Consider the following 11,522-nt stretch of genomic DNA (forward strand, 5'->3'; position numbering starts at 1 on the left):
GAAAACGGTTAATTCCCGGGTGAAGCCCTTACGAGCAATCGAGCGTGAAAAAAAGTAAGCGTTAGCCAAAGCGGTTTAATACCGCTACGGAAGCGCACCGCTAAAAAGGCGGAAACGCAGGCATAGGGTTTTTCCTCCTTAGGCCTAACCCAAAGGTTTTCCCCCATTTGCATGTACTTAGCCGCAGCACTAAGGTCTTTTCCATAAATATAACAGCGTATAAATACAACAATTTTTTTTGCGTGCTTTGGGCAGGTTTAGCTTCCCTGGTATTTTGCGGAAAGGAATTGGGAAAATGAAGGAAAGGCGGGAGAAAAAAAAAAGTTGAAAGCACTGTAATACACTATGCGGGCACTGTACCCCATAATGACCCTGGTCGGCGGACGTTAACATTCTTTACCCCTACAGATGGTAGGCTGTCGCGTGTCAGGTGCCTGATTTGAGGTCCACTTCTGGCATCATCCAGCCCCGTCAACCTGCCAAAAGCTGGACTCTCTCAACCCGCCCACCAGCATCCATCCTTGATCCTTCCCTGCTCTAAAAAACAGGCGCACCCCATCATCTTTCCACACCGCCTGCGAAGAGGGGCAAGCGCGGTGGAAGGCATCATCAAATTCCCGACCTTCCCATGACTGTGCGAGGTCTGTCGGGCACTCGGCCATTCTACGACCCTCCTCGTCTTGTTTGGCCGGCATCGGACGCTCTTGCCCACGTCGTAGCGGGTAGCTCTAGGGAGACTGTTCCCTTGCGGCTGGAGCTGGTGGGCCAGGTCGGGGTACATTGGGAGTACATATGGAAGGGCCATGCAAGTAACACAGGTGTTTACACGGCATGTCACGAGGCCATCAGTGGCTACCAGGCATCTTTACGCCGGCCACCAAAGAGCTTCCTTTGTCCAAATGTTGCAGTACAGCATCGCAAGGGCCTAGGGCAACCATGCGCGGTAAGGCCCATCCCATCGAGGGGCCTAGCGCCAAAAGAGGAGGGGGAGAAAAAGAAAAGGACCATTGCAAGCAAGCCACCCAGATGGTATCCATATCACAGGGGACGAGTCACGACCAAGGAGTCAAGACTAGAATTACGCTGCAACAGTGACACTTCCCAGAAGTCCCCAAAGTCCACCAAGGAGAATCCATATATGATTTGGTTGGAGTCGGCTCACGGCAGGCAAGTGGCCTCCTCTTCTCGACACGCGTCACGCCTTCGATATAAACCTCGAGACACCAGGTCCTCCACCATACCACTTAACTCCCTTACAGTCTTTATCCTGTACCCCCTCCAATCCGCTCGGGAAGCTCTTTAACAATGTCCCCTTTCCTTGAGGCCGACACGGCGGTGCAGCGCTCCGAAGACATCGCCATTATCGGGCTGGGCTGCCGCTTCCCCGGTGACGCCACCACACCTTCCAGGCTATGGGACTTGCTTGTAGAGGGCCGGTCGGCCTGGTCACCCGTTCCAGCGTCCAAATGGAACGCGGAAGCGCACTACCACCCCAGCAGCGATCACGGCGGGAGCACTTGGATCAAAGGCGGCCACTTCCTGCAGGATGGCGCGCAAAATGGGAAGGAATTCGACGCGCTATTCTTCAACATCACTCGCACAGAGGCCATGTCGATGGACCTGCAGCAGCGGATCGTGAGTATGTGAAGCATCGCCGCCCAGGTTCGAAGATGTGGAAGGTCGCAGAATCTCGCTAACACAGGCTGGGGGCGTTGGCAGTGGAGAATGTATACGAGGCGCTTGAAAACGCAGGTCTAAGGCTAGAGGATGTGCGTGGCAGCCGGACGAGCGTCTTCGCGGGCGCCTTTACGGACGACTCACGGGCCGTTATGAACGAGGACCCGGATGTGGTGCTCAAGTTTAAGCCGACGGGCACGAGCAACTCTATCATTTCGAATCGGGTCAGCTACTTTTATGATTTGCGGGGTACCAGCCTGACGCTTGACACAGCCTGCTCATCGAGCCTGGTGGCTTTTGCGCTGGCCTGCCAGGACCTGCGCGCGGGCGCCAGCGCCATGAGCATCGTGACAGGAGTCAACGTCATCGAGTCGCCCGAGACCATGTACCGCATGTCCAATTTGGGCTTCCTATCCCCTGATGGTCGGTGTTTTTCTTTTGATGCGCGCGCCAACGGCTATTCGCGCGGTGAAGGTGTCGGAACCGTCATACTCAAGCCTGTTGCCGCTGCCCTGCGTGATGGCGACACCATCCGCGCCGTCGTGCGCGGCTCGGGCACCAACCAGGATGGTCAGGGCACCGGAGGCATGACGCTGCCTAACAAAGCCGCCCAAGAGGCCCTGATTCGCGACGTCTACGCCACCTACAGCCTCGACCTCGACCAAACGGGCTTCGTCGAAGCCCATGCCACTGGCACGCCGGCTGGGGACCCTCTTGAGGCAGGAGCTATTGCCTCTACCTTCAAGCGCGTTGGACCCAGTGCTGCAAGCAAGCCCCCGCTTTGGATCGGGGCAGCCAAGACGAACCATGGCCATCTGGAGGGTGCATCTGGTGTTGCGGCGATTATCAAGACTGTACTGACGTTGGAGAAAGGCATTATACCGCCTAATATCAACTTTGAAAAATGCAATCCCCGGATCCCTGTGGACAAATGGGGCATTAAACTGCCGCTGGAACCAACACCCTTTCTTGGCGCAGACGGGCTCAGGAGAGCCAGCATTAACAGCTTTGGTTTCGGGGGCACCAACGCGCACGCCGTCCTGGACGATGCCGCCAGTTATTTCAAGCAAAGGGGCTTGGGAGGCCGCCACGCCACCGAGGCCATATCAGAAACATCCGCAGCGGCGCAGTCAGCAACACCTACGTCTACCTTCCCCAGCACCCACAAAGTCTTCCTGTTCTCGGCACACGACGAGGCCGGCATCGACCGGGTGCTCTCCACGTACGCCAAACATCTCGAGGCCGAAGCATGCCCCAAGGACGACGCCTACCTCTCCAGCCTTGCCTACACCCTCTCGCAGCGCCGCTCGCGGCTTGCCTGGCGCGTCGCCGTCACGGCCGACTCTCACGCTTCCCTTGTGGTTGCACTCAAGGACTCGTCGACCAAATCGCGTGCTGTCCGCACTAACGCGGCGAGCAAGCCGGCGCTGGGCTTCATCTTTACGGGCCAGGGCGCGCAGTGGTTTGCCATGGGCCGAGAGTTACTACCATACGCCGTCTTCCGGGACAGCGTGGCCGCGGCGGACGCGTATCTGAGAACGGTTGGCTGCGACTTTAGTATACTGGAAGAGCTGACGCAGCGCGATGCTGAAACGAGCCGCGTTGACGAACCGCTACTGTCACAGACGCTATGCACCGTGCTTCAGGTGGCGCTTGTGGAGCTGCTGGCGAGCTGGGGCGCGGCCCCGAAACGCGTCGTCGGCCACTCGAGCGGCGAGATCGCGGCGGCGTACGCTGCTGGAGCGCTTGACCGCGAAAGCGCCTGGCGCGTGGCCTACAGTCGCGGCGTTGTCAGCGGCCGCCCGTCCCCCTCCAAGGGTGCAATGCTGGCCGTTGGCTGCTCGGCCGATAGCGTGGCGCCCCTATTCAAGGAGGTTGACGGAAAACTTGGTACTGGTGGCGAGCTGGTCATCGCCTGCTACAACTCTCCTCGCAGTCTGACCATCTCTGGCAACGAGGCCAAAATCGACGAGCTACAGGCCGCGGCCGAAAAGAGCAAGCTGTTCGCCCGCAAGCTGCGCGTTAGCAGGGCCTACCATTCGAGCCACATGCAACCCGTGGCTGACGAGTATTCGAAACTGATGGGGTTGCTGACGCGACCAGCCGAGGCACCAGCCGGTGAGAAGGTGCAGGTGTTCTCGTCGGTCACAGGCAAAGCCATCGACGTGTTAGAAATGGCGCAGGCGACGTACTGGACACGAAACCTAGTTTCGCCCGTCCGGTTCCAGCAGGCAGTGCATCAGCTCTGTACAACCAATACCGCGAAACGCCAGCTCAAGGTAGGCGGCGGCGCCGAACTACCCGTGACGCATCTGGTCGAGGTTGGCCCTCACGGCGCACTGCAGGGCGCCGTGCGCGAGACGCTGCTTAGTGACCCCAACCTCAAGGCGCTGCGCTACTTGTCGGTCCTGACGCGCGCTAAACATGCCGCCGTCACGGCCCTCAACGCCGTATCAACTCTTGCCGCCGCCGGCCACCCCATCGAGCTCGCTGCTGTCAACAGGGAAATTCGCAGCTCGTCAGCAGTGCTGACTGACCTACCGCCCTACCCATTCCATCATGGCCCCGCGCAGGAGTACTGGTCCGAATCGCGACGGAGCAAGGCGTGGCGCTTCCGCAAGCGCGCCCGGCACGACTTATTGGGAGCCACGGTGCCCGACTGGAATCCCGAGGAGCCCCGCTGGCGTAACTTTCTGCGCGTGTCGGAGCTGCCCTGGCTTAAAGATCACATAGTGACAGGCAGCATCGTCGTTCCTGGTGTTTCATACCTCATCATGGCCATCGAGGGCATCCGCCAGCTGTATGAGGCGCGCGGTGACGGCGTGCTCATCGGCTATAACCTACGCGATATTATTATTTCCCGCGCGCTACAGGTGCAGGAGGCCGAGGACACCGAGGTGATGCTGTCAATGCGCCGGCTGGCTGAGTCGGCCCAGGCCGACAGCGCCGCATGGTGGGAGTGGAAGGTGACGTCTTTCAGCCCTCATGACGGCAGCTGGCTGGAGCACTGCCGCGGCCAGATCGCCGCCGAGCTGGACTCGTCGGCCCATATCGCCACGGGGCCCATCGACTCCGGTCGCGAGGCTGCCGAACGCACGCAGCTCTACCGACGCCTGCTGGCCGAGTCGACGGCGCTTTGCAACCACAAGTCCGCCAACATCGCCCGCCAGTATGCTGACCTCGAGCGTGTCGGGCTTGTGTTTGGTCCACTATTCCGCAACATTACAGCCGTGCAAATGGCAGACCCGAGCGTGACAGGCCGCGTCGGACAGGCACTGGGCACGCTCGTGGTGCCCGACATCGCCGCCGGCATGCCGGCACGGGCGATTTCGAGCCATGTTGTGTGCCCGCCCGTCTTCGACTCCATCATCCATCTGTTCCTTTTCGCCTTTCAGGGCTCATCAACGTCAGACGGCCGGCCACTGACGGAGCCCATGGTGCCCGTGGCCATTAAGAGTGTGTGGATTAGCGCCGACATAGAGGCCGAAGCCGGCGCCCAGTTGCTTGTACATTCAGCCGCCCAGTTGGCCAGCCACAAACGCTTTGGCGCTGACATCACCGTTTGGAGCGGCGAGGCCGTCGACCGAGACATCCGCCTGGTGCTGCGCGGGCTCGAGGCCGTGCCGCTGCAGGAAACCCAGGCCGGTGGTGGTGGCGAGGCCCGCGAAATTTGTTTCGATCTCGAGTGGGCGGCCGATGTCGACCTGCTCGAGGAAACGGGCGCCACTGAAGCAGTTTTGCGGTCGGAGGTAGTGAGTGTTGAGGCGCCGACGGCGCGGGCGGCCAACCTAGAGCGCCTCAGGAATCTACAGCTAGCCGCCGCCATCTATATCAGCGAGGCCGTCGACGATCTCGAGCGTAACCCGCTCACCGACGAAAAGGGGCTCCCGTCACATCAGCAGCGTTACCTGGCGTGGCTACGACACCAGGCCGAATTTTTTCACCAGGGCCGTCTCATCCACCAGGACGAGTCGTGGAAGACCATTAAGGGGTCTCCGGCCGAGCGGCAGCGCTTCCTTGAAGACTTCGAGGTCAACGGTGGTCCTGAAGGTCGACTCACCGCGCGCATGGGGCGCAACATTGTGCCCGGGTTGCGCGGGCTCGAGGGCGCCGACGCCCTGCATCTTATGTTTGGACTCGACGACCTGCTCGAAGAGTATTACCGTGTCATCCTGGGTACAGAACAGGTTCACACGCAGCTGGGCGCGTATCTGCGACTGCTGGGTCACAAGCGCGGCGCCGACCTGCGTGTGCTTGAGATCGGCGCCGGCACGGGCGGCACGTCGACTGCGGTGCTTGAGGCGCTGTGCCCAGGGGGTGGCCGCGCACATGGCGACGCACGACTGCTGCGCTATACCTACACCGACATCAGCGCCGGCTTCTTCGAAAAAGCCGGGAACAAGTTCGCCAAATGGAAGGTAGGCGGCGTACTCGAGTTCCGCGTGCTTGACGTCGAAAAGGATATCGAGGCCCAAGGGTTCGATGACGGCGCCTACGACATCATCGTCGCCGCCAACGTGCTGCACGCCACAGCAGACCTAGCCAAAACGCTAGCCAACGTACGGCGCCTCCTGTCTCCCGGCGGCAAGCTGCTGCTGCAGGAGATCACGCAGCCCGAATTCGTCGCCGGCCCCCTGTGCTTCGGCCAACTGCCCGGCTGGTGGCTTAGCACCGAGAACTACCGGCCCTGGGGCCCGCTGTTGAGCAATGAGGGATGGGTTCGCGCCCTGCGGGAGAACGGCTTCTCCGAGAACGTCTTGGCGCTGAGCGACACGCCCGAGGCCAACCTGCACGCCCAGAGTCTCATCATCGCCACAGTCCCCACGGCTGCACTCACCCAGTCACCGATCGATGAGAAAGACAAAATTGTGCGCGTCTTTGTGGTGGCGCAGACGTTAGAACCCGCGCAGCTCCTGTTCGCCGAAGACCTAGCACAATCCCTACGAGGCATCGGCGGCGCCGTGCCCGACGTCTCGGTCGTGGCCTTTGCCGACATCGCCCAGCAGGGGACACTTAAACGGACGTGCGTAATCGTGGCGCTCGAGCTTTTCTCGCCGCTCCTGGCCTCGGCCATGACGCCTGACGAGTTCGAGACACTGCGGCAGCTCATCACCACGGCCGGCGGTTTCCTCTGGCTAACGGGTGATCCATACGAGAGCCCCGACATGGCCTTGATAACCGGTCTGGTGCGTACACTGCGCTGGGAGCGCGACCTCGACAGCGCCGACCTCGTCACGCTCGGCCTACGCACGCCTTCAGTGGAGCATGTTAAGACCGTGTACAGCCACCACTTCGTCGGCCACTGTCCGCCCACGGACCGGCACGCCGAGTATCTCGTATCGTCGGGCGACGTGCTGCAGATCAACCGGCTTGTGGCCGCCAAGCCTGTCAATGGCTTCATCGCCCAACGCACGACGGTTCTGCCTCCGCAGCCGCAGGCCCTGGGCGCTGATCCCACCCGCAGCCTGATGCTAAGCACCTCTGCTCCGGGGCGGCTAGACCGGCTGCACTTTGTCGATTGGCCCGCGTACCAGGAGCCGCTGCCCGCGGGCCAGATCGAGGTTGAGATCAAGGCCACAGGCCTCAACTTCCGCGATGTCATGGTGGCCATGGGAGAGGTTGCCGCGGCCACGTTTGGGCATGAGGGCGCGGGGGTCGTCACCAAAGTCGGCGCGGGCGTGGCCGATGTCCAGATTGGCGACAGGATGCTGGTGCTCTCAGCTTTGCACGGCACTTTCCAGACGCACACGCGCATCCCGCGCGACATTGCCGCCAAGATCCCCGATAGCATGACTTTTGAAGACGCCGCCGGCATCCCCGTTATCTTCTCGACGGCCTACTACTGCCTGTGCGATGTAGCTCGCTTACGCAAGCGCGAGACGGTGCTGATCCATGCCGCCGCGGGAGGTGTCGGACAGGCCGCGATCCAGATTGCCAAAAACATGGGCGCCACCGTCTTTGCGACCGTCTCGTCGGCTGAAAAGAAGCAGCTGCTTATGCAGCACTACGGTATTCCTGAGACGCACATCTTCAGCAGCCGCGACCTGTCTTTTGCAGCTGGCGTGATGCGCATGACCGACGGTAGGGGCGTGGATGTTATCCTCAACTCGCTTGCTGGCGAGGCGCTCCGGGCGTCTTTCAACTGCATCGCCACGTTTGGGCGCTTCATCGAGATTGGCAAGCGTGACATTTTCGCCAACGGAAAGCTCGATATGTTCCCCTTTAGCCGCAGCGTCACCTTTGCCGCCTGCGACCTCTACACCATCACCAAACTGGACACGGCCACGACGGCGCGCATCCTGGTGACTGTGCTCGACATGTTTGCTTCCGGCAAAGTGCATGCTGCCATGCCCCAGACGACCTACAGTTTTGCCCAGATCGAGGAGGCCTTCCGGCTGCTACAGCAGGGTAAGCACATGGGCAAGGTGGTCCTGACCGCCGACGCCGCAGACGTTGTTAAGGTGGTGCCCCGCCCGCCCGTCCCCACACGGCTCCGGCCAGACCGCACCTACCTGCTGCCGGGTGGCCTCGGCGGACTGGGACGGGCTATCGCCAAGTGGATGGCACAGCCACAACAGGGCGCCAAGAATATACTGTTTCTGTCGCGGTCTGGCGGCGATGGCGACGTCGCCAGGGAGCTACTGGGCGAGCTCGAAGGCATGGGCGTGCGAGCACGGGCGGCCAAGTGCGATGTTGGCGACGAGGCGGAGCTCACCACCACCCTCAACACGGCTTCCCGCGACGGGTTCCCGCGCATAGGGGGAGTAATACAGGGCGCCATGCAGCTCGTTGATTCGGCCTTTGAGTTTATGGACCAGCGGTCCTGGGAGGCGGCCTTGGCGCCCAAGGTCCGGGGCACGTGGAACCTGCACCGGCACACTCCCCCTGACGTCGACTTCTTCGTTATGCTATCGTCCATCTGCGGTCTAGTAGGTAATAGGGGCCAGGCCAACTATGCGGCCGGCAACACGTTCCAGGACGCGCTAGCCGCCCACCGGCGCGCGCGCGGTCTCGCGGCCTCGACGCTGGACCTGGGCAACATCCTGGGCGTCGGTTACATTGCAGAGAACGCGGCGACGCTCAACGCGAACCCGCTCTTCTTCTTCGCCCACGACGGCGTGCGCGAGGACGAGTTCCTGAGCTTTATCGAGTTCCACCTCGACGCGCAGCGGGCCTCGCGCCAACCGCTGGGCGCCCAGGTCGCCGTCGGGCTGGCGACCTCGGCCGACTTCAGGTCCCGGGGCCTGCCCGAGCCGACCTTCATGAAGACGCCCCTCTTTACGCAGCTGCGGTCCGTGGGCGGCACCGGAGGGGGAGGAGACGACGGCGGCAAGGACGGCGGCGTCTCGGTGGCGCACGCGCTCAAGTTTGCCGACGGGCCCGAGGCGGCGGCGGCGCTGGTGCAGGACGCGCTCGTGGGCCGGCTGGCGCGGACCATGACGATCCCGCGCGACGACATCGACGCCGCCCGGCCGATCCACGCGTACGGCGTCGACTCGCTGGTAGCCATGGAGTTCCGCAACTACATCGGCTCCGACTGCGGCTACGACATTGCAGTGCTGGACATCATGGGCAACAAGAGCATTGCGGCGCTGAGTCGGGAGATCGCGAACGGAAGTCGGCTGTGTCGGTTTGCCAAGGGAAATAGCGAGGGGTTGAGTTGAGCGATATGGATGTATGAGTCGAAGGGAGACATCGCGTATTGGTTGGCGGAGCGGCCGTGGGCAGCTTCTAGCACACATGGAACAAAGGCAGTCACGAAACCACCTCAGTCTGGGATGTCCTAGCAGTACCGGTGATGGGCTCGTACTATATGTATCTGAGGGCCGGCGGCGTGGTTTAGGTCCATCGATAGGCCCAATAACTTCAATGTGGACTCGCTCGTCGACGCCTCGTGCATTGAGCTGGCGATGCCTTTGAACCCGATTCCTGGTTTGTCTGCGGCTAGGCTGCATCAACTCCACGGCGTGTTGAACAATAGCTGGTCGAAGATTGTATCGGCCATCTCGTCGGCCGGGCTCTTGCACTTGTCTATCCATCTTAGAATCTCCACCAATGGCCTATGACCAAAGCCGGAGATTTATCCTCGGGCTTTTTGCAGTTCCTCTTCGCGAGCCACGGTCTTGTATGCCTATCTAAGGGCTGGTTAGGCGACTAGTCCCTAACAATCGCTGGGAGAGTTTCCGAGGTTGGTTCAATGGCTCGGTGCAGCCTGTCATCTCGTACCGCTTCACATGCATCATAGCACGGAGTATAACAGGTAGCGCTTTAAAGGGGCGTAAAGATGTTTCTGAAAAGGGGCAACTGATATATCCTTAAGTCGGTTACCGAAAAGTAAATGCCCACCCAAGTATCTCTGCTCCTGCGTTGGTAGCACCCCAACTTAACCAACTTTTTCTAAAATGTCAAGGAGCGGAATATTCAATTCGCGTAGCTCAATAGCGATTGACCTAGCTTGAAGATGATGGAATAGGAGATGTGATGGCAGGAAACGGCGGTGGTTTATGGAGGAACAAATAGTGTAACTGTTTTGTGGGCTCAGCGTTTAACCCAAGCACCGAGCATGACTAATGTCAAATCACCAATCGGGCGTATGGTGTAGTGGTAGCACATTCGCTTTGCAATGCAAACATGCGAAAGGTCCAGGGTTCGATCCCCTGTTCGTCCACACTCCTTCCAATTTTTGCCAGCGTTAGCTATTAATTAATCAGCCCCTTTTGCCTTTTTTCTCTCTTTCGCTTTTTAAAAGATTATTATTCTTACACTGCGGAAACTCTTTCGGGGGATACGATGAAGCAAATAACGGGTCCACTTTTAAAAATCTTGCAAGGAAGGGGCTAAGGAAATGCGTGGATCTGGCCGCCCAGGTGACTGTGTTCATGCTCGCCGTTGTGGCAAGCTTGATGCAGTTGGTAGTTTATACGGCCCAGCCACCTAAGCATCCCTACGCGACGCCTGCCGCGATATACGGTTTGTGTTTGATGAGCTCGGCGAATCAGCCGGCCCTCACACCCAGACACATGCTTACCCTCGTAGTGTAGTACATAACCGCAAAGGGCAAGGTTTACCTGGCACGGGGAGGCCTTTAATTCCTCTTCTCTGCGAGTGTCTAAGGGCCAAGTGGAACCCGTCAAGCAGGCATCGTGAAGATTATGTCGTACATTTGTATCCGGCCTTCCGCAGTGACCTGTCGAGCTCGACCAGCGGGGACTCGGAACTTCATCGAGCTGGGTGGGAGGTACAAAGACGAGACGGAAATGCTGACCAACAGCCCACCGCCCTGACTTCATTGCCTCAAAGTCCCGATCGGGATTCTAACTGCCGAATCAGGAAACTGGGCTTGGTTTGCGCATTCTAATTTGCTCATAAAGGAAGGCATGTTTCAGTAGGACGCCGTTCAGCTCATGGTGGCCTGACCAGACCGGCCGTTTGAGAATGAATGTAGAATGGACAGTCCCAAAGCATGACCATTCTGTCGTTCGAGCACGATTTGGACATTATGGTCCACGGCGTGGCCGAGTGGATTGGAGGAAATTGTCATTGTGCTGGCTGAAAAAAGCAGCACCCGAGGGGTTACGAAAAGCTCGCCCCTGGACGACACCGCCACTGCCCGCGACAGCCCCCAGGTTGGGCACCTCTTCTGCATCTCGAACGATTCACAAAACTCGTGCTCGCCCAGCGCAGCAATCCCCATACAAGCCTAGTCGGGTGTCGCCAGGGCTGCTAATTGTAGCAAGCAAAATTTCCGTCAACTGTGCTTGTTTTCTGCATTGGGCAGTCACTTTCGCGAATTAGACGGGCGGCTTCCTTTCTAAATTTGTTGGATGGGCTCCATCATGGAGACT

The 11,522-nt window shown here is 59.8% G+C and overlaps 1 protein-coding gene and 1 non-coding gene across 2 annotated transcripts; both read left to right on the forward strand.

Moving 5' to 3' along the window:
- The first annotated feature begins 532 nt into the window (after window positions 1-532).
- On the forward strand, window positions 533-9,849 carry GGTG_11347 (hypothetical protein). The gene is made up of 2 exons (XM_009229233.1): window positions 533-1,639; window positions 1,720-9,849. Exons 1-2 carry the CDS (start codon window positions 1,306-1,308, stop codon window positions 9,339-9,341), a joined length of 7,956 nt encoding a protein of 2,651 aa, XP_009227497.1. The 5' UTR covers window positions 533-1,305; the 3' UTR covers window positions 9,342-9,849.
- Window positions 9,850-10,264: 415 nt separating this feature from the next.
- GGTG_20223 lies at window positions 10,265-10,345 on the forward strand. Its single transcript has one exon. It is a non-coding gene; the product is annotated as a tRNA-Ala (tRNA).
- The last annotated feature ends 1,177 nt before the right edge of the window (window positions 10,346-11,522 follow it).

This window comes from Gaeumannomyces tritici (assembly GCF_000145635.1).
Source record: "Gaeumannomyces tritici R3-111a-1 unplaced genomic scaffold supercont2.6, whole genome shotgun sequence".
In the NCBI taxonomy this organism is placed as follows: domain Eukaryota; kingdom Fungi; phylum Ascomycota; class Sordariomycetes; order Magnaporthales; family Magnaporthaceae; genus Gaeumannomyces; species Gaeumannomyces tritici.

Bases quoted from the DNA above. Each gene is read 5' to 3' on its own strand.
- GGTG_11347 (XM_009229233.1), top strand. From the start codon at position 1,306: ATGTCCCCTTTCCTTGAGGCCGACACGGCGGTGCAGCGCTCCGAAGAC. The intron at 1,640-1,719 runs GTATGTGAAGCA...GGGCGTTGGCAG, and splicing joins CCTGCAGCAGCGGATCGTGA to TGGAGAATGTATACGAGGCG.